Here is a 24624-nt window from a genome sequence, read left to right on the forward strand (position 1 = left end):
AATAATATATCAATTACTTCTGACTATAAAATAATAAAATAATATATAAAATAAAATCAAAAGAAGAGTCTAATGATCTCAATATTAGTCTATCTCTATATTATCCTGACCCATTTCCTAATATAAAATTAATAAAATCACCTAGTGAGCTTACAAAGTACTGATTCAAATTAAAATTTATTGAAGCTTTCAATGCAAGACTTAAAGAATCAATATATATGCTCATCTTAATTAATAGAATTAATAACATTCAATATCATCTATGCTTAGTCATCATTGGTGTGATTCAATACGATCAATAATAAAATAAAATTCATTACGCTGATATCTATACATCTACAATAAGTGTAATAATATAAATGCACCAGTAATCAATAAATCAGTATAATTGGGGATAACACATTAGTAAGTAAGAAATATGTGAACATATAGGTGTCAAAGTCATCAATCCTGCCTATCTTATCAATTATTATGAAATCAGTACATGTAATACAAATACGTCTCCATCTATCTATCATTGCTATCATATTATTAATGCTATCAATACTATCAATGTATTAATTGCATCATTATATGATTAAACAAAATATAAAATCCAACTTTAATGTGATGTTTTTATATGTTATCTATCAAACCTATTCATTTGTCAAATCATATAATATATTTCATTTTTTTATTTATCATTTTATTTTCACATGTGACTTTTAATAAATCATTAATGGTCATTACCCTTTACCCATGAGTATAATTATGTTAATCACTTACATGTTATAATCAAGATAATATTATAAATCATCTTTAAAGGAAAGTCTGTTGGCTCACCCTCCTACGCAGGGTATTATATTTTAACAATTAATTCAAATTAATTATAATGTTAACAATCATTCTTCCTTGCTTATATGCATGTCATACATATATTTTATATCGATCATATCAATCTGCCATTTATATATGAAATGCATTATAAAATGCTGAAATCGATAAATTTAAGAAAATATGTATAATAATTATTAGATTCAAAAAATTATAACTTTTATTTTAACTAGTGAAATTAAATAATATTACAATCATAATATCCATAAAGTCTGTATCTATCATATTTGAAAAGTTACACAGCAAAAGTATGATAAATAAAAAATATATTTTTATCTATTTAGAAGATATTAATTTCACCAAACTCAAAATCATGGAACACCATAGTGAGATTCAAGTTATTTATAACAATCAAAAGACTTTTTATAATAGAAGAGATGGATAAAAATGACCAAAACTTGCTTTCTCTCTTTTCAATCTCCTCTTCTTATCATTTTCCCTCTCTTCTTACATGGCAAGAGATTGAAATGGGTATAGTGGAGTCATTGGGGGTGCTTTAGTGCTTAGGATTTAGAATATAATATTATATAAAAATATTGTTAGTGGCCTAACATCCCAGTGCTCCAACCCATTGCCGCATATTGAATCCAAAATTACTATAAAATAGAGGCTTTAATGCTCGACGTTAGTTTTCAGCATCGCTGTACTCTTAAGCCTAGTGTCATAGTGCTCCAAAGCATGACACTTAAGCGCTCTAGTTTAAATAGAAATTTTGTTTTTTATTCTAAAATACTTAATCATACTGTGGGTTATTACACCTTACCCTTGTTTGAAAAATATGCAAAAATCACATAATAAGCACATATCTAGCAAATAACTAATATCTGCCATACAGGTCAATGCATCAAATAGAAATAGTAACCATATAACTGAAACAATCAATAGGAGCAGTACCATATATTATGTAATTCATATATCGCCTTATTATGTTCATATGAATCATATCATCGTAATATATCATATGTTCATATTAATACCCATTCAATTTAGCTGCATATCAATCATGCCAATAAATCAATCTTATCAACAACCAATTAATCACCGTATATCATATCTCACATGTCATCAATCTTATAAATCACCAGTCTTATCAGTTACCAACCTTACTAGTTATCAGGCTTATCAACCATCAATCATTTGTTACATCGATCATTAGTTATCTATTATATTTATCATTAGTCTATCACATCTATCATCGATCTATTTATCATGTTTGTCATTGATATATCTATCATATCTGTCATATTTATCATCTATTTTATCTGTCATATCTATCATCTGTCGTCGATCATATCGATCATTAGTTTTCTGCCTTATCTATTATTAGTCTTATCAATTTGCAATCTTATACATTTTTACTAATTAGTCATATAATACTCATTAGTATTCTCAATCATATAACACATCAATTCATTCATGTTATTGTACATATCATATCATTCATATACATATTTCTTTATATATCATATGTAGTTGGCATAACCTGTAGATTTATATATTATACTCATTAATGTGCACGATTTATGCTAAATGAACATTAACAATATGGTACATATCATATATCTCATATCCAGATTTTGCACATTTGCTTATGATCATTTTATACCCAGTCATTTTCTACTCATTTCATATAAAATAACATATATCCAAAATAGATCGGTGAAATTTTGATATAAACCAGCCAAAACATTCAAAATAATCATATCCATCACATACCAAAGTTACATAGTAAAAGTTCACTAAAACAAGAGATATCATATTTTTGTTGCTTTTAGGAGGGAGAAATATTCCAAACTTAAAATCATCAAAAATAACAGTAGAGCAGATGTAATTAAAATGATCATAATAATTTTCATAGCATGAGTGAAAGACGAACAAGCACCAAAAAGCTTTCCCTTGCTTCTCTTCTCCCTTCTTTGCTTCCTCGGCAACTAAATAGAATGAGGGGGTATGGGGTGGTGGTGAGTGATGTTTAATAGAACATATTTTAAAAAATTGATTTAGTGCCCAATAACGTGACGTCCAACTTCCCAGTACTGCTGCATTGCATATTGATCTGAGAATTATTATAGAATAGAGCTTGTGATGTTGGGGCAACAACTCCTTGCATCGCTAAGCTTGCCAACATATATAGTAACGTAGCACCGTCGGCTAGATTCAAATTTTTATTTTTCAAATAATTTCATTTTAAAATATCAGGTAATTACATTAGTGTAGGAGAAGCACGTTGGTATTGGGGAAGATCGTCGCTGTTGGGGAAGCCTGCCGGAGAGTCATTGCAATAACAACTAGTTAAGGTAGAAGTCATTGTTACTTAAGTCACGAATGGAGCTCGATGGAGAAGGACCTTAGAGGACTGACTAGACATGCACCTCAATTTTCAAACAAAAAAAGATTTATTGGAGAAAATGATAGGCTTGACATCAACTTTACTAAAGAAATGACATAAAGCAACACTAATAAGGAAATGATATGATCTATTCTTAGCACTTGCACAACTTTCAAAATTTCTTTTAAATGACCCAACTTCTCAAAATGATAGCTACAAGCGTAAACTATATGGCTTTTATTTTTTTAAATACCAAATATAATTTTTTAAATTTTGTTTTAAAAAATACATGTCAGCTCGTGAGACAAGGAGCTCGTTTAGTATTTGAGCTTTACTTTATGGTCGAGCATGAGCTAGTGACTAGATAAGCTCGACTCGTGAGCTCCTTAATGAGTCAAGTTCGAGTCATCTTACGAGTAGTCTTGATTCATTTACAGACCTAAACTAGGCTACATGTCTGTGAAAGTCTGTAACAGTCATATCATATATTATACATTCTATTTTCTAGGTGAAATCTTTCTCGTAACCCTCTAAACCCAATAAATAAAGGAAGAAAATGCATCTTTTTTGAATATTTTTGGGACCTCATATTACATGTTGTGAGATTTATATAGATTCTAATGCTCCTTCTAATACTCCTCGTACTCATTCAAATCTCAAATAATTTTCCACCTATGATTGGCAGGTTACTTGCTAATAGGTTGGGAACAGTTGCCAATTAGGGGGGCGGTGGCTGATAACTGACTTAATGACAACAGCAATCATCAAACATGGTGGTGGTTAGCAGTGGCAGTGAGCGAAGCTTCTTTATTGTGTATTTATAATTCAGTTCAATTTGATGAAATCTAAATACATTGAAAATCGATTAGACAAAAAATTTTAAATGCTGAAAAAGATTATATTGTATGTGATTTTCTTTCAATTAATTATCTCACTTTATATGTAGGCTCTTTTGATTTGAAAAAAAAAAAAAAAGAAAACGTGATGCAAAGTATTCCAAATGTAAGAGATTTTAAAATTTTAACATTTGTTTTGATGATAAAGAAATGCAGAATAAATTTTTGGTGAATTCTCTTTTCACTTTATAGTTCAATTTTGTTGTATTCTAAATTTGATTATGGTCAACTAAATTCCAAAATACACCACAATCTAATTCTGCTCTCATCACCAATTGTGTCGGTAGTGATCACCACCCATCACAGTCTGTTGCTGCTCTTCACCCCACTACTAGCTATTGGTCCCATTAGTATTAGGTTTTAGATTTTACATCATATTTATTTTATTTTAATTTAAATAAAAAATTATATATATTTATTTTATAATTATTCAAATAATTTTAAATATTTTTGATGTAATAATTTATTTTAATTTGTATTTATTTTTCAGCAGAATATAATGCTTAAAAATTAGCAACACCTACCAAGTATCTTCAATGGATTTTCGGCCCTAAAAAGGTAAAAAGATCTGCAAACCACCTGCTACACTGCCTGCAAGCAGATCGCGGCCCGATAGCGGCGTGGATCCATAGTTCGCGCTTCCATTTTGTCACAAATCACGAAAAAAACCGCTTGCAATCCCATCAAAATATAGAGATCAAGCCCAGCCAGCCAGCCAGCCAGCGAGCGAGGGAGAGAGAGAATAAAAACTGCACCTTTCTGTAAGAGCGTACGTGCACGAGAGGGGAGCTTGGGCAGAACTCCATTGCTCCCACTTGACAGTTTTCCGAGCCTCGCGGTGGGCGAAGGATGCCGCTGACGAGCGTTCAGGTGTCGGAGGATGTGTGGTTGACATGCCTCGCGCATTCGCTTACCACGGAGACGGAGGAGATCATGGGCCTTCTCTTCGGGGACATTCAGGTAATCCTTTTTCTCGTCCATCCTCACCGTCTTAGGTTATGATCACTTTGTTCTACTAGTTTAATTTTGGTTGCTTTCTTTGCCCTGATTTTTTCTATGCCCACTGTTTCTCCAAAGGAATTAAGTTGGGAAAACTGAAGTTTCGATGCCATTTATTATTATTTTTCTCCGGTCCGTTCTTGATCCGTGAATTTTATGGATTTATTTGTTGTGCTGGTTTGTTTTGAATTGTCGCTCAAAATTTTCATTTTTTGGGGCGATCGTGATTTTAAGAGTTTGGCGTTTACGTTTCGGAGGGTATATTGTTCTTCTGTAGGAGAGGCATTGTAAATATTTCACGCCAATCAGTTTCTTGTTTGATATGGGAAGTTATGATTGTTCTTTTGATCAAAAGAAAGCTTCTTTTTATTTTAATAGAAAAAATGGTTGCGGTTGGCTTTACAAGGATTAAACTTGTCTTCTTTCAAATGTTGGTATGAGTGCTTTTGTTGCCCAAGTGTTTCTAATTTGAGATAAATTCCAAATAATTTGAGTTGCCATAATTGAGAACTACAATTGGCATGATATTTATGTTTGATGTGAACTTGCGCTTATTTTCTTTTATAGTTTGTTATAGAATAATTGTTGTTTGTTTCCTTTTGCTCATTTAATTTTCTGCCACTTTTATACGATTCCCAATTAAATTGGGGTTCTATTCAGAGATCATGAATTCACATCTGCACGACATACAGACCTAGTTTTTTAGTTGTATTGCATAGAATGGCGTTTTTATTTTTCATATCTTTTTCCATTATTGTTACTATTATATTCTTGCTCATATCTTGAAGCTGACTTGTTTATTTATTGATGATTAAGGGGAATAGTCTATCCGTTTGAGTTCTTTACATCTCTTGGGCTTCACGAAACTTACTTTCTTTGGCTAATTTCCTGTTTTCTTAGCCGACTCAAGGATGCTTTAACACTTCTCTGTTCCATGGATTTTAAATTATCTTGATGACTCAAAACTCTTTTGTGAACATTGACGTTTACGAGTTGCAAATTGAGCAGGCAAGAGTGTCATTATGCTGCTAATGTATTATCCACAGGATTACCTTAGTTCAGGACATTGATGAACTTTTTAACTGATATTCGAGTTCATGATATACTGCAAAAGTAACTTTGTTGCCAGGATTGAACAGCAAAGCTGAAATAATTCTTCAACATTTTATTCATTTGTTCTTTAGATGAATGTGGCTGTGCTTAAAACTCCTGTAAAGTTTTACCAATCTAACATCACCTATTAACTGTGTTAACTTCCTTAATCTTTTGGGCAAATCATAACTGAGATGAGTTAGTGCTAAAATAAATAAATTAGGAGCTTAACATAATTTATAGGTTAGCCCAAAGTGGATATTTATGTTATCTATGTTAACTTCCATAATGTTTTGGGCTAACTATGCATTCAAGTTGAAACCCCAATCTAACTTCAGCTATGACATAGGGAAGGCTTTAGACTTGACAATATATAAACTAAAGTGGGTATTTCTTATTTTTGGGTATTGTTGTTATTCGAGGTTATTTATGGTCCTTGTTTTGAGCTAAGAGTTCTACTCAATCTTTTATCTATTTATTACTATCATCGTCTGAATCATGATCATTTATTATATGGACCTAAGTACTTGCAATACAGTAGATGAGCTTCATTTTGTTTTTATGTTTTGTGAAGGTAAAAGAAAAAACCGATTGAAGTTTATAGGTGGTGTGAGTTAATTGTCTTGTTTGTGGCACACCATGGGACATGGGAGGGGAACGAGTATAATTGGGATTTTAAATACAACACTTATAGATTTTTAAGGTTCCTGATCCTTCCTAAAGATTTAAGGACAATAATTTCAAACCACTAATGAATGCAAGATGTGAAAGTGGTTTTACAAAATAGGATGGTTAGAATATGATTGAGGAAAGTTTAAGCTTAGTAGTAATGTTGGTTTTTTAAATCTTGCTAGCAAAATGTTATTAAAACCACTATATCTCAATAATAGAATTATAAGCATTTATGAGCATATGATGAGAAGTTAAAATGTAAGCAATGCAAAAAAGTAAATAAAAGCTAGAGCAATGCTTATATTCAAGTCATTAAGGATATGTATGCAGGTGCTGTTACTGGTGTTCAAATACAAGGTGGTTTGACCAAGTATTTTCCTATTTCAGTTGGATTACATCAAGGATCAGTCTTAAGCCCATATTTTTTTGCTTTAGTCATGGATGTTCTCATTAGACATTTATAGGAGGTTGTACCCTGGTGTATGCTTTTTGCTGATGATATTTTTCTTGTTGATAAGACTAAAGAGGGAGTTGAAGATAAACTTGAATTATAGAGGTCAACCTTAGAGTCTAAAGGTTTTGTTTGAGTAGATCTAAAACCAAATATATGGAGTATAATTTTAGTAGTAATAGATTTAGTGGGGAGATTGTGACTTTGACCAATCAAGTCATTAATAATAGTACATATTTTAGATATCTTGGGTCTATTGTTTAGAGTGATAGTGAAATAGATGGGGATATCATTAGTAGAATTCAAGTTGAATGGTTGAAGAGGAGGTATGCATCGGACTTGTTATGTGATAGAAAAGTCCCCGTCAAACTTAAGGGAAAATTTTATATGATGTTGGTTAGACCTGCAATGCTTTATGGTGCAGAATGCTGGCCATTAAAAGAGAAGCATGATATTAAGTTAAGTGTTGTAGAGATGAGGATGCTCAGGTGGATGAGCGGCTTTCCTCTTATAGACAATATACGAAACAAGCATATACATGAAAAGGTAGGAGTAGCTCCAATTGAAGATAAGATTAGAAAGAGTCATCTTAGATAGTTTGGACACATAAGATGGCGACCTTCTGATAACCCAGTTGGGAGAGTAGATGCATTGGATTTGGCTTATGCTAGGAAAGGTAGAGGTAGACTTAAAAATATTTGGTTAGAAAATATTATAAATGATTTTTTTTTTATTAAATTTAAATGAGAATTTGACTCTTAATAGGACACAGTGGAGAAAAAAGATTCATGTAGCTGACCCCACATTGTGGGATAAAGGCTTGATGCTGTTGTTGTTGTTGGCATTAGCTTCCTACATTCACTTCCTACGTATACCTCTTATTCTCTTATCCTTCCTTTTCCTACACTCATAAAAATGCTTTGTACAATATTTTCTCTCCTACTGCCCTACACTTGTTAAGTATAATCGCTCCCTTCAATCCTTTGGGGCTATGAGAATTCACTTTTGGTTATGAACAAGAGGCCCTCTTGTGTTCTCGAACGAGTTTAGTTTGCACAAGGGTGGATACACACAAATCTCCCAATCTTACAACAAGTTTGAATATAATGATAATCATATCAAGATTTGTAAAGAGCAGCTTGTATAGCTCCAAGAAAGCTCATGAACCAAACCCATCTAAAAAAAATCCTCACAGGCAAAGCTCCGGGTACAATATAAGTAAGAAAACCTAAGAGAACTTTAGAAAAATGCAAATATTTTGGCACTAAAATGTTCTATTTAGTGTTTGAAGTGCATATATATATATATATAGGCCAAATTCTATGTGAAAATATGTGAAAAAATGCACCAAGCCATTCCTCCAAATCATTCATAAAATCTCATTGTCGTTACGGGGAGGAAGGTCGGAGACGGAGCGAAGCCGAGCGGCAATGGAGGAGATGGGTTCGGCCGACTGGAGGTTCGGTCGTGGCTCTGGAGGTCGGGACTCTGGAAGAGGAGCTACGGGAGAAATGAGCGAGAGTGTCGTGTGTGTAGCAAATGGAAGGAAGCAGGGCTTCTATTTAACGACGCGAACAGGCGACAATCAAGGAGCTGCTGCGGGATTTGCGGGATCAGACGCGAACGGCGCCGATTTCAGCTGAATTCGTGGATACAACGGTCTTACAGGTATTATTTACGGGATTTTTTCTTTGTTTCTTCTGGATTTTATACAAAGGTCAACAGACATTAGTATTTATAAATTATGCAACATACACAACTAGAAGAAATATGTTCGTATTAAGGGGTGTATGTACAATTGTATGTATTTATAATGTCTAATGCTCAATTTTCATTTAGTTAGTATTTTTTTTTTAAATTATGTATGATTTTCCACCTTAGTACTTGTCCGCATTGAAAAATCTGAGTTATACAAGTTTTTTTTTTTTAACCAACCATTCCTCGGTGTTTTGTAAGTTGAACTAATAAATTTTCAAAATTTTCTAATGAGTATTTATATTTTTCAAAGTCAAACTGTACTCTAGCTCATTTAACCGAAACTATTATTACATATGTTTTATTGAAACCTAAATACATCTATGCAAGTGTATAGAGTCCGAGTTTAAGTGCAGATCTCTAAAGAATATGTCTAGATGTTTTGAAACAATTGTACATACACCCCTTAATACTTGCATATTTCTAGTTGTGTATGTTGCATATTGGACTAGTTGCACAATTTCATCAAAAGAACTTAGATAACTTCTCATAAGGCAAATCTTTTACCTCAGCGTTGGTGTTGTAAGCATTTTCATCCTCTATAACCATGTATGAGAGAAATGACATGAATGAGGATGAAAAATAGAAGTAGTGCAAAAAAGCACATGGAAAATAAATGGATGTTGAATATATATATATATATATATATGATACGGCATCATAAAAACTTTGGTGTCTCTTATGAACGCTACACCCTCTCACTTATCTGATTGTGTGCTGGATCTTCGTACAACGCTAAGACGTTAAACTATATATTTCTCTACCGCCGCGAATATTTCAGGACGCAACAATATATATATGCACCTTATATTCTTCTCTATTTCCTTAACTCAATCACAAACTATTGAAGTATCACATCCTATTTTAGCCCATCACTAAACCATAAGGTATTATAGAGGCAAATAATCCAGTCAGACATCATCAACACCTATCCTGACTTTATTAATCATGATTAAATGAGTGAAAAATTAGCCCATATCGATCACCACAAAAAAAAAAAAAGCTTTAGACTTTACAATCATCTGACAGTTCCATCGTAAGCATTGATACATAAACATGCAGAAATAAATTCATCAAATCAACCACAGAGTTTCTAAATAAATTTTAAATATAAATTCATATGTACAAAAAGTCTTTAATATACATTATACACATCTTCTTTGAAATATCCAAAATTATACGTCCAGAAAGCTATAGTAGAATAAAAATCTACTCACTTATCTACAACCCCAATTGCTCCATCCCCTTGCCTTAAAATCACATGTATTATATTTGATGAGCTAAGTGCTTAGTTGGATAAATAATTCTATTATAAAGTTCAAATATACAATAAAAGAATATAATTATGCTGTGCTGATCATTTGAACTAATATGAGCATTTATTTTTACAAATAGAACATGCTTAGTGCAACACCTTTAAGCTAACATCAGCTTTAATGATTTGATAGGTAAAAGAAATGATTATAAACAATAAATATGAATATCTATAAAAATGTAAAGTACATCCATAAAGTGTCAAACTGTTTAATTCACTATGTCAGTCAATTGCTTGTGTGAAAATTGTCTAGTTTGAAAAATAACATTTTAACCATAGATACCTTTTCAAAGTAGATAACAAAGAAGGTGAACTATTATGAAAGTAAATGGAACTTGAAACATATGATTAATAGGACATACTAGATATGTTTCAAAGGTTTTCCAAGAAGTTTATAAGTCTTAATAACCATGTAAGTCTAAATAGATTAAGACTAGTGTAGTGATAAAACCATAAAATCAGATCAATTTGATAAACCAATGGAAACATGGTCAATATGAAATCTTGAGAAAGTCTAGAGCCAAGACAACTCATTTTAACCAATCTTAACAAAGTTTCTCAAAAAGATAAACAGAATAACCGAGGAATAGGAATTTGAACACTTAATCTTGCTTGATCACATTTATTCATCTCCTTGTAGTCTGGAATGGATCATTCATGAGGTTATCGTCAAGGCCAATACCTTCAAGCTTGATTACTTCTTGGTCCACATCCATATGGTTAGCATCTTAAATAGCAAATGTTTATGAATCTCCTTGTTGTCTTGAATGGATCATCTTATCAATTTAAGGTACACATGGTTAGATTTTTCATTTGCAAACTTATAACACACTTAAACAATTAGATGGTACCAATGAAGACTTGTTATTATCAAATAAGTAATAGGCCATCATGGTTTGCTAGGCTTATTTATAGAAATGATCGATTCTTCTCTGTGGTAAAATCTCATTCTTTGATAAGTTATTGAGGTCTGATACTTGAAAATACTAATATTACATGAATAAGAAAAGGCTTGTGAGAAATTGTTTGGTTTAGCTTGACAATTATCAAAGTTTAAATGCATTCATTCTTCTTTTGATTGTTTGTGAAATGCTAAAGAAGTGTTCTGATTTCATACAATTATTTTGAATGAAAGAAACAAGTTATGAGTTCTTTTATAATTAAATGAGGAATTGATTGCAACTATTATATTCTTCCTGAATAATGAACTTTGATTATGTTATGATTTTAAGGATTTGTTTCATGTGTCCTTAACAATGCTATGCTTATTTTCCCATGTGCATTGCTGACATTTTTGAGAGAATTTGTGTAGGATTTGAACAATGGGAACAAAACCGCTCTAATATGGGGTGCATCACCACAAATGAGATCTGATCGTCGAAAAGATCGAGTGGAGACAAATCCTGAGCAGTTGGCTGCAGCATCAGCGCAGGCTGAGATATCCATGGAATTATTTTTTATTAATTAAAGGGCTAATTACATTTGGATCTCAAATGAATACTTTATGCTTTACAATAGTGTACATTTTTTTGAAATCATTTCAATTTGTCTCCCTTTTTGATCCCAACCAGGTGTTGAGGCTGCGCAGTAGTGATAACCTGAATCAACTCTCTCCTATTCTTTCCTTTCTCTCTCATCCAAACCCACACCCACCATATCACTTGAAAATCACCTTTTTTATTATGAATGAGTTGCACATCAAGCTCTCTATCCCATTGGACTCCGCTCTAAATCTTCTATTAGTTGAGGTAAGGTCATTTGGTTTATCCATGATTTCTCCTCGCTCTCATTCTAACCCTTAGCTTGAATGCCCTTAATGTTGCTAAGTCCCTCACCCCTTCAAAGGGCTTGTGATTGGGCTAAAAGGTATGCCTAGATGTTTTTCCATAATACCCATCTTAGACCCCTGCTCGTAGGAAAAGGTATAAGGAAAGCTGTAAGAGACAGAGAAAATCTCAAATGCTACTTTTATATTGCGGTACCCGCTTTCCAGAGCTTGTATAAAGAAAACATCAGTGGTATGTAAGATTAACTGCAACAGTATAAGGAAGCTATATCATGCGATCTCAGCTGCAGCTAGGAAGGTAACAACCTTTGAGTATAAGGCAAGTAGGCAACCCTTAGCCCTTGAATTCTTTCTGCAATTGGCTTATGATGAATGCAAACTAGAAAGAAAAGCCAGATAAGGAGAACGATGGGCAACACAACCTAACTCGATTCAAATAGTAGCAATCATCCAAAACACAAAACCAATGGACAAAACAAGAATTGAAATCAAACGAAACAAAAGAAAAATAAAAGAACGCTATCCTCAGAACAACCGACAGAACGGTTTCCTCACATGCATCGAAATGTAGGTAAAGTAAAGTATGTGCTTAGGGCTAGCAAACCGATGGCCTACCACAGCAAGAAGGTCCAAACGTCCAACCAAGCTCCTCCGACAAATGCTCCCAAATCAGCCAACCAACAACACTAGGAAGCTCAAGAAGAAAGATACATGTGGGGTGGAACTTGCGTAGAGAAGAAGAGGTAAGAAGCCCAGACGAAGTAGAGAAGAGAAAGAAGTGGAACAAGCTCTCAGGCTTTTCCAAGAAGAAGAGAACCCTCAGGTTTTAGAGACTTTGCTCAACAATATTTAACAGCCTTTTCCTTCCAAAACATCTTCTATTTATAGGCAAGAGAGGGGAACCAAACAGCCATAACACCTCTAACTAAACCAATTAGATTTAGGGAAATGAAAGGCCATCAGCCACAAAACAACAACTCCCAAGCCGGCCCAAGAAACAGAGAAAAAAGGTCACGGAAGACCCAGCTGGAAGCCACGGGAAACCCAGCCAGCAGGGGTCCCGAACAGCCAGCACAGAGAACGAACCGCAGGCACAGAAAAAACAACCAGGGCCACAGGAACAGCAAAAGCCCAAGAGAAACCGAGGAGACAAGGAGGAGACCGAGAGGCAGCATGGGGAAGGGAAAGGGACAAGTTCCACCATAATGAGCTTCCACTAATCTTAAATAAATGAGCTAAACTTCATCTAAATATGAGCTAACCAAGAGCTCAAAAATAATGAGCTAGCACTTTTGAAAATATAGCTCAACACCAAAGCAACCATCACCTCCCAACATCAACACCAGCTCAAAACCGAGAACCATAAGCCCAACCCTAGAACCAGCAGCAGCCCAAGGGACCCAAACAAGCTAGCAAACCAAGGTCTACCAAGCCCAAGCACAACCTACCATGATCATTGGATGCCTTCCATCATTGGATAGCTAAAAAAATATAAAACTAAATGAAAAACTAATGTTCAATGTTTGATAATGAAAATACAAAAATCAAGAATGCATTAGCTTCAGTCTGAAGGCAAGAAAACCTATAGAAATTTAAACCTGGATTGTTCTTGATGCTAATTGAATCATGGCCGTTGTAGCAATTAACCAAATCTAAGGAGGAAATCAAATTATTGCTGAATATAAACTGTTCTTAGTAAGATCAATATCATAAATATGTTTAAAATAAACTAAAAAGAAAATAAACGTGAACAAGAAAATAATATAATGTAAACTACCATGCCCATTTTAATGTTCACTTTTTTGTGTTCCTACTTATATATGTTTAAATATTTTCATTAAATCTTCTTGGCTTGTAAAATTTTCACAATAATGAATTTAGTATTCGATATTCATCAAGTATCCTCATAACCATCCTCCTTCATGCAGAGTAATCTGAGTCGTCAAAAGTGCGGTTTTTTTTTTTTGTTAATGCACAAGATTAGGGGTTTCAATTTATATTCTCGGGTTGGGTGGTTTGACATTAAAATGACCTGCACGAATATAGTCAATTTGAATCCGAACCTGACATGCACAAAAAATAGCTAAATCTAATGCATCTACTTTCCTAACCAAGTCATCGGAAGGCTGCCATTTTATGTGACCAAACCATCTAAGGCGACTCTCTCTAATTTTATCTTCCATTGGAGAAACTCCAACCTTTTTACATATATGCTCATTTCATATTCTGTCTCTAAGTGTAAACCCACTCATCCATCTGAGCATTCTCATCTTTGCAACACTTAAATATTATGCTTCTCTTTTAATGGCTAATTTTTTGCACCATAAAACATTGTAGGTCTCACTACCATCTTATAAAATTTCCCTTAAGTTTGAGGGGGACTTTTCTATCACACATCAAGCTCGATGCATTCCCCTACTTCAACCATCCAACATGAATTCTACTAATAATATCCCCATCTATTTCACCATCACTTTGAACAATAGGCTCAACATATCTAAAATGTGTACTCTTATCAATGACTTGATTGCTCAAAGTCATAATACCCCCACTAGATTTATTATTACTAAAATTACAGTCTATATATTCAGTTTTAGAGCTACTCAAACGGAAGCCTTTAGACTCTAAAGTTGACCTCCAGAATTCAAGTTTACCTTCTAACATCTAATAAAAAAAAATTAAGTTTCAATCCTCCCAACTTCAAACAATATTAATTAACTTTTGTTTCCACTTTTGTTCATCATATTCTTCCTGGAAAGAAATCGATAAGGAAGTGAAAGCCAACGTGTTTGAAAGGCTTTGATGCAATCCAATCGTGAAAACTGCCAGCTGTAGACTAAGGAAACCCAATTGTGGAGATTATTGAATTCTTGTGGGCAAAGATATAATAAAAGCCGCTTAACACTTATGGAAATTCGATACGCATCCTTTCTGATAGGAAATAGCCACCAATAGAAGAAGATAAACTCTTGAAATTCACTAATAGAAGAAGAAAAACAACACAAGATACAAGAATCTTCAATTCGAGAGGAAGATTCAACTCTATGAATCTCTAGCCAAAAACTAGAGCCCAAAATCAACACAAGGATCCCAAATTTCAGATTCAAATTCAAGATTAAACCCTAACCCTCAAAAGCGAAACTAATTAAAGCAAATAGGACAAATACAAAATTCCTAAACCGCCCCTAATTCAAATTTTCCCACCCAAATTAATATTTAATTGAGTTGTGGCCCCCCCCCCCTACTTAGCCGCCCTCCTTCTCCATGGTTCCGCCCTCCTTAGGCCCGCCGCCTGTAGACAAAGACCGGTCCACTAGGGACCGGTTCAGCTGGCCCCCCTTGGGCCGGCCGAACACCTTCCTCCTATGGTTTCTAGTTTCCTGTAACTGTATCATGTGCTGAAACTTGTTCAAGGAATATGACAGTAGTAAGGTAACCTGCAACAACCGTATATGGAAGAAATAGCATGTGATCCCTACTGTTAGGGCTGCAAATGAACCGAGTCGAGCCGAGCTTTGGCCTGCTCGAGTTCGGGCTCGTCTGTCAGAATCGAGCTCAAGCTCGACTCGAAGCTCGTCGAGCTTCTTGGACAGTTGTTCGAGTTCGAGCTTATTTAAAACTTCCATGTTCGAGCTCGGTTCGGTTCGTGTTCTAGTTTGGTTTGTTTCGAGCTTATCGAGCCGTCGTGAATAAGCCAGCTGAGCTGACCGCAATTAACAAAATAAATTTATTTATTTCAAGTCGGATAGATCGGTGCAAACCCACATAAGATGAAAGGAAGACCCGCCCGCCCGCTACCCATTACCCAACAAGTGAGCTGCAGCTGTATTTGTTTTTATGTAGAGAACTTTTTTACTCCAGGCGGTATGGGACTAAACCCTCCCCTACAGTTTTTTTTTTCTTGTAGGCCACAAAGGAGAGAGAGAGAGAGTTAAATAATAGTTAAATATGTATTAAACAGTAATAACGTTAAATAGTAAAACAGTAATATATATAGTTAAATAGTAATATATATATATATATATATATATATAATAGTTAAATAATGTTAAATTTAAATATAGTTAAATTCTCTCGAGCGGCGAGTGTTAAAATAGTAATATATATTTAAATAATGTAAAATAAATTATTAGTTAAACAATAATATAAATGAACTTAGTTATAAATGTTAAATATATTTTTAGTTAATAGTTAAATATTTTTTTAATTAAATAAGACATGATCGATCTTTTTAATCGAGTTTCTTAATGAGCATGTTCACGAGTTCTAAACGATCTTGTTCGTGAATATAAACGAGTCGAACGTCAGGGTGTTCAAGTTTGTTTATTTAGCTATCGAGTATTGTCAAATTTGTTCATTTACCTTATCAAACGAACATAAACGAGTTCTTATCGAGCTGAGCCACGAGTAGCTCGTCGAACGCTCGGTTCATTTGCAGCCCTACCTACTGTTGCCAGGAAGTTAAGTATCTAGAGCGGAAGGCAACCCTTAGCTCCGAAATTTCTTCCTGCAGTTAGCTTGTGATTTAAAGTCAAGGAAAACCCAAAAAGTTGAATGATAAACTAGTCATGATATTGGTTTAATCAAGGCTCTTGTTATGGTAAACCTAATGACGAAATTAAAATATTGGAGAACACAGCCCATTCTCCATAGGTTCAATATTATAGGCATTTTTTAACATGAACTGAAAAGAAAATAAAATGCATACTAAAAGAGAATATAATAAAATTCATTTTGTGTTTCCGATGAGTGTACGTTATCAGATTTCCATGACTTCCCTGTCCATCCACCTCTGTCACTTGCACCCACTTTAGAACAAAGCTTTCCTTCTCTTACATCTCTTATATTCTTAGTCTAAAATTAAGAGCGCCTTATTCTTGTTCTAAAATTAAGAGCGTCTTATTCGTGGTTTTAGATATTGGCCCTCTTGACGTCAGTCAACTATAAAATGGTATAAGCACTAGTCCACAAGGATATATCTGAAGATCAAAATTGATGTCGACTATCCAGGCGAAATCTTAATAAAAAGCTGGAGATCAAAAGGTTTTTGCATGCGCAAACCTATATGTAACCTATTTATAATCTATCCGTTCAAACAAAGCTTTTATAAAACTTTATATGGTTATGTTACATGTTTTCTTTGTCTACTTAACCCCTTGGAACAAACTATCACAGACAATTGGAAGGACTACAAGGGTCATTGGGTGGTACCATTCACATCCACATATTACAGTTCTCCCATCTCATGTAGGTACGTAAACATGGTAGGCAGGGAAATTTATTTTCGATCCAGGTTTGTTTCAATTTCAAGTTTCAATTTCAAAAGTTAAACTGCATTTTCTGAAATGAAAAAAAATAATATTTTGTTTGCCTTGTATGTGCTATTTTGTAAACATCATATTCTGTTGAAACTCCCTCTTACAGTCTACCCCCATCCCACTCATTGCACACTTAACAGCACGTTCTCAATGTACTTACTTGCAAAGAAACCATCCAGTTACACTGTGAATGACTTCTCATTTTGTACCTCCCGCACTTTGAAGTTATTTGGCGCCACTTAGCTGCCAGTGGTGGGATGCAGGTCTGTGCTTATGGAAAGCCTAAATAAATTTATCATGTTTTAAGGATATTAGTTCCGTTGGCATATTTATATTTGTTTTATGAAAATGTAAAATTCAAAAGCATTATCCTTTTGTTGGTGTTGCAATTAACATTCACAGTGTAATTGTACAATACAACTAAGCATTTATATGTCAAATATTTTCTATATTATAAATTTCTTTTCTCACTATTCTTTTGCAATGAATAAATTTCAACATTGAAATAGGCAAAATATTTTTAAGAAAGAAATTGTTTGAATTAACAAATCAAGTAATTTTCAATACTCTCTTATTTAATATGATTAACGTTTCCAGTAGTGTTAACTATAATTTTTGTAAATCATTTGTTTAATTATCTTTATTACTTCTACTATACCACTCTTTTTTCCTATTTCTTTTAATCTATTATATTTGCTCAAATCACTCTAAGTTTATTTTCTCTCTCTTCAAAAGTTGCTACTCCCAGTCTCCCACTCTCGTAAATTACTTTTTAAATTTCATACAAGATGTCAGCCCCTAGTTTACATGAGAGAGAATCCCTTTTCTTCTCCTCCCCACTTTTCTGCAATTTATTTCTTATTTGAGTCAACTCACAGTAAGTGATCCTGACTAATACAATAAAATCTTCGAGCATAAGTGTTTACAGGATAGCATAATCATGTCAGATGCTAATTGCATGTTCTGCAAAGGAAATTGACGTTTATTCAAGATGATGCTCCGGCTCCCTGAATTTATCATATTATGCAGGTTTATATCTGGATTAGTTTAATGAACATAATATTATCCCATATACTTATGCATTACGTTTAGTATCAAATGTATGTACTTTATGTTGATCAAGCTGGAACTTTGAAGAAGCTTAAGGATGTTTGAGTGTTCTTATATGTTCAATGATATATTGATAATCTCTTTCGATTGGTTGTTCTGTTTTTTGTTGGTGTGAATGTTTTGGGAAGAATCTTTAAATTTAATCTGGTAGACATCAAAATGCGGTTTTATTTGATTTATCCATCTGCAGATGTTCGTACTCAGGCAATGTATCAGATGCTGGATAGGGGCTTCATTGGGCTGATATTTTCTTGCTTCAGTGAGGATGCTCAGAAGGTTTCTGTTAGAAATTACTGTTTCAAAATAATATTTGGGCTTGGATTTCTATGCTTATTAGCTGCGATGTTTTTGAATTTCTTCAGGTTGGCAGAATCCAGGTCATTGCTTTTCAATCTGCTGATTTGAAACAGAGATATGAATCTCCTGCTAGAGATGCAACTGTAGATATTGAAACTTCTTCGAGTTGGAGTTCCTTTGATAATCCTAGATCAGCTTCAGAATCTCCTGTTATTGAGAGCATTGAACAGGACAGTGGTGACTCAAGAATGACAAAAACTGCTAAGGTAACTTAATATTTTTGTTTATTTTACCATATTTTTTCTTGCTTCTGCTCCCTGTCAATCTTGCATCATCTGTAAATGTAGCTTCCATATCTATAGGCATTATGTATTTGTTTCAATAGTTGAAAATTTGTTTAATGTATTGACTCTTCTTTTTATGTAAGGGTAAGAGTTATCGAATTGAAAATTGATAGAACTAATTATTATGTAAGCAGGGATTATCTATATGCTCATCTTTTAAATGAGTATTGGAAGTGTTTGTCAGCATATAGTACTACACATTGTCCTAAAAGTGGCATGGGTTAAGAAATTTAAATGGTATTAGATGTTACTTCAAGCAAAGGGGTTGAGGTTTGATATTTTGTAGGGTAATGATATTTGTTATATGATGCGGGCAAAAAAAAAATAGGGGAGCCTATATCTCTTGAACCGACATAGACAACCCAAAAGAAACCACAAAAAGAAGGGAATTGACTAGAGATATAAGAACAAACTCTTACATTTCAAATCTAACATAGATTTAGAAATAAAAAAAAAACTTACAGAGATGACTAGTACACTTAAACAAATTACAATGACTCGAAATTAAAGACACCCTAAAATTGCTTCACAATTTAGAAGAGGGATACAGGTGGAGTGACACTTGCGGAGAGACGAAAGAGGTTAGAAGCCGAGAAGAAAGGTTGGAAAAAGCTCGCAAGATTTCCGGAGAGGATGAGAAAGAAGGTGGACAAAGCTCGCAAGCTTTTCCAACGAAACCCACTGGTTTACATTTTCCAAAAATCAATCACATAACATTCAACTTTTTTAAACATTACAAGCCCCTCATATTTATAGGTATGAAAAGGGAATACAAAAGGACACTAACAATGAATTCACATAAGAATTCTAAACATCACAAACATTAAAACCCAAATGCTTTTCACGGAAAAACAACCCAAGCCCAAGAACCGAAGGAGCAGCCGCGAGAGCCAAGGAGGCCGCATGGAACCAAGGCGCCACAGCCACGGGAAAACACCCAGGCTCGGAAAACCAGCAGCCGGCCGGAAATCCAAGGGGAAAACGCACAGAAAATAATTGCCCATGGTGGAAGCCAAGGAGCCACACATGGGAAACAACACTTCTTCGAATTCCAAAGGCCGGTTTGGAATTCCAAGGGACAAACATAATTAAAGACATAAAAACAATGAAAAGTACGTTTAATAAAAGATAACTATTAACTAAAATGTTAGCTAATAATGAGCTAACCCTTAGTTCAATAAGTAAACTAAAGACCAGCTCATAAATGAGCTAAAATTTCAGCTCAATCGTGATTGAGCTTGTAAACTCGAGGGAGGCCAAAATTGATTTATTTTGGACCTGAGTTGACCCCCCTTTGTCTACATCATCATAGAATTGCCGTAATTCTGATGTTTGGACCATAAGGTGGAATTTTATTCCTTATCTATTTATATCCCCCCTTTGCCGAAGTTTGTTGTAGTTTACATTGTGGTTTTATTACTATGGTGAAAGTCCTATGATGTTTCTGAGTGAAAAGGAATTAAAAAAAAAAAAAAAATCTTGATGTTGCTTGACAAAATGTTAATGTTTCTCTGAAGATAATTTACATTGATATGGCTTGGAACTATATTTGGTCATTTTAATCTTTTGGTTCGCTAAACATCTTGAAATATGTTTTTCTTCTATTTTTTCATGAACTATTATTTAAGGATCATCTGCAAATGAAAGACAAGTTACTGCATGTAAAGTATGTCTATTTGCAATGTATCCTGGAAGATCAATCAACCAACATTTATCATTTGGGCTTGTTACTTATTCCTCTGCCATGATGCTTTTCTTTTGTATTTCTATATATGTTCAATCATGCAATTAGGTAAAAGTGAACATAATGGTCCTATTTGTCATCCAGTTATGAAAAATAAATGTAGAGGATAACATTGATCAGCAGGAGAGATTATGGACCACAATGTGATGTGTTATAAATTGAGCAATTAGTACAGATCATCGGCATATATATTAATGCATAGATTTTTTTATATGATTTGCAATATATTATTTCGCTTTTTGTATTAATTTTAGATATAAGGTTACTTGCTGGGCTATTCGCTCATTATGTGGTTTAAATGATTTAAGGTAAGGAGTCTGCAGCTTGAGACTATGTATGTAGTGGTGCTAGAGTAGTTTTATTTCATTTCTTTAGTTTATGTATTCTTTTGTAGTCAGCTTGGCTATTGTATATCTTTTTTTGAACTCTACCGAAATGATGTAATTTTGAACTATAAAAATGTGAGTTATGATTTTTGTTGCTTATTATTTTTCTTTAATGCAATTAATTAGCTTTGGATGTTAAAATTTATCTGATTGATAAATGAATAGACTGAGTGAAAAGATATGTCACGACCCGACCTAGATACTCGATTTAACGAGGCATGAACTGAAAGTTGGACGATATTACAATTTCATTCCAATTTCAAAATCCATATTAACATAAACTTTTGAACAACTGAATAGCCACTAATCACTAAGAAAACTATAAATCAATCAATGTCAAAACTAAGCATTTTCATCAATCATTTTACATGTCATTTGCACGTCGTCTTTTATAAACATATTTTTCCCTATCAGCCATTCCAAGAACTTGAACTCTTACCTGAAAATATTAGTTAATGGAATGAGTTTACGAAGTAAACTCAGTGGGTAACTGTTAAAACAATTAATATGAATATTATTTATTTACAATTCTTTTATAATTTTAATATGCATCCAATCATTTCTTAACTTTATTTCATTCATTTCAGTAATTTATACATGTCCGATCATTTTCCTTTAAAATATTTTAAAACATTTTAAAACTTTAATATTTCTTTTTCCCATTTAATTCTTACAGGAGCACCGTCTCAATGTATCCAAAGGTACAACCTTTTCCATTTTTTTCTTTTCCATTTTCATGACCTTTTTCTTTTTAAGTGCATGAGTATGACGTCCCCAGCCAGTACAATAAGGGGGTGAACTCATGTAGTTTTTAATACCTTTTCCTTGTTATATTACATCTGTTTTATTTCCATACATATATAACTTTTTTGCTTCCCTTTTTCTTTTCTATTTTCCCTTTTCTTTCATTTTCATCCTTATTGTTACAATTACATATAACATATATTACATGTACATCTATAAATATTACCTTTCATTTTCATAAACTTTCAAACATTTATAGCAGATGAATTTGTTCTTAAGACTATAAAATCATAAGATGTTTATACCTTCAACATTTTATAATACAAAATTAATCAAATACTTAGAAGATTGCAAACATGAATAAAATCATAAAACAATATAATTTATCCACTTCGATCTTTCAGTTCGTCGATCCTTGCCTCAACCTCAATCTCAAAAATTTATTTTTGTTGAATTCCTTGAAGAACCCAACTTGTACCACTTGATTTCTTTCTTTCCAAAATTTCTAACATTAAATAACAAAATTTTCATAAAATAAACTTAATAATAAATCTAAGAAAATTTATCTAAAAGGACTTTTTTTACTTACAACGAGGGAATATTTCGAATCCCAATTTCTTCCTCTTTCCTTTTCAAAATCTCTTCTAATTGCTTCTAAATCGCTTTCTCCCCCTTTTAGAAATTATCCTTTGCTTTAAATGGAGTAAAATGATAGAAATTTATAGATAAAATTGAAAAGAAAACTCAACAAACCTTCTTCCTTCCTTCCCTCGGTCGTTCCTCCCTTTCGTTGAAATTTCTTCCAAATCTATCACTTCTTAACAATAGGAAAGGAGAGGAGTTGCTAAATCGTATCTCCAAATGCGTTGGATGGCTAAAAACGACAAATCAAAACTCCAAAAATCCTCCTCGCACACCTTCAGTCATTCGCTCTCCCCGACCTCTAATTTGCGTTCGCAAAAACCGTCCCGACTCCTATTGGAGTCGCGGCTATTGAAAGGGGTTGGCTGGTTCGGTTGAATCGGCCACCCATTTGGTTCGTTATAAGATAATTAAGAGAAAAAGAGAAGAAATTTTTTCACTTTAGATTTTGGGGTATGACATTTTGGATAATATACAATTTTTGACACTTACATGGTGCCTATGTAGCAAAAATACTCCTATTTACGATCCATGTTGTATCAGACGCGTGTCGGATACGGATATGCCTCTGATACAATACGGATACGTGTCGGATACAGCTTTGCCGTGTCTAATTAAAATATTATTTAAGTTTGATCAGACACGCATATCAGATATGCATGTCCTATTAAAAAAAATGAAAAAACGGTACTGGAACTTGGTACCGCTCGGTACTCGGTATTGCTTGGTACCGGAACTCGGTACAGTTCGGTACTCGGTATCGCTCAGTACTTCTCCTTAACGCTCGGTACCATGCTCAGTATCAATGCTCGGTACTGCTCGGTACCGAGGGGTACCAAGCGGCACCGAGAAGCTAGAGAAAGCCTTAAAAAAACTCTTACAATAAAAATTTATTCCAGGTCGAACCCCGCCAAGGGGCAGCACCCCCTTGGACCCCCAGCATATCTGCGACATATCTACACTTTTACTTTTTTTTTTTTAATGTTTCAAATTCATGTGGTTTTATTTGTGTCGATCCTTCGTAGGATAATGAGCTCTAGTGGCACCGAGAAGCTAGTTTAGCTATTGTACTATTTCTCTGCTGCTTCCCCTTTTCAAGCTGCTGGCTTGCATCTGATGCTCTGTTTGCTATTGTTATGGCTCCGTTTAGACGTGGTTCTTTGGTGGGTTTTGTTGTTATGGCGTGTAACCCAGAATTGGATCTGCTTTGTCATTATGCTCTGGTTTGTCTCGTTTTACTTTATTGAATGTTCTGCTGGTCATATTGCTAAACTTTGATTGAGATGTATGCTTGATTTTGACTGTTAAGGTTGTTAAGGTATGATTTCCTCAATTCTTCATTTGCATAAGCTTAAGATTTCATGTTTAATTTAGCTAATGTACGTGTCATCCTGCTTAGATTGGTAGATCTTCTGATATGGAGCAATTCTGTACTCATAACGACATCAAGTATTTAGAGAAGCAGAAAATGGCGGAAAGTTCCATTGTAGTCTTCAACGCAGAGAATTTGCATGAGACTTCAACCAATACGGATTCTATTGATATGTCAGACAGTGTACAAGAAGCATTGCACCGGTCAAGCATGGACATAAGGTAACAACAAAAACAAAATTGTTGCTTATAAAACTTCACCCTTTCCTTTTCTGTCATTATGCTGTTATAAAGAAAATGATCAAAATAGTAATAGTCCATTGACTCTTTATGAAAGATCAAAATAGTCCTCAATTATATTGAAGGGCTATTTTGACTCCTCAACTCCTTCAAGAGAATCAAAATAGTCTTACTATGAGATTATTTTGATTCCTTTTTAAAGACTTGTGGGATTAAAATGGTTCTTTAATATAGTTGGAGATCATTTTGATCCTTTATAA

General features: G+C 33.8%; 1 protein-coding gene across 1 annotated transcript in view; it reads left to right on the top strand.

The window, feature by feature from the left end:
• Positions 1–4629: 4629 nt before the first annotated feature.
• Positions 4630–24624, top strand: part of LOC110104201 (uncharacterized protein F37A4.5-like) — a 39398-nt gene continuing 19403 nt past the window's right edge. Inside the window, exons 1-6 of the mRNA XM_020833197.2 lie at positions 4630–5058; positions 11695–11820; positions 17332–17419; positions 18787–18872; positions 18959–19159; positions 24153–24346. Of these exons, the coding sequence (XP_020688856.1) occupies positions 4948–5058; positions 11695–11820; positions 17332–17419; positions 18787–18872; positions 18959–19159; positions 24153–24346 (806 nt within the window). The 5' untranslated portion in view covers positions 4630–4947. The remainder of the gene's footprint in view (positions 5059–11694; positions 11821–17331; positions 17420–18786; positions 18873–18958; positions 19160–24152; positions 24347–24624) is intronic.

Source organism: Dendrobium catenatum, unplaced genomic scaffold, assembly GCF_001605985.2.
Source record: "Dendrobium catenatum unplaced genomic scaffold, ASM160598v2 fragScaff_scaffold_231, whole genome shotgun sequence".
NCBI lineage: Eukaryota > Viridiplantae > Streptophyta > Magnoliopsida > Asparagales > Orchidaceae > Dendrobium > Dendrobium catenatum.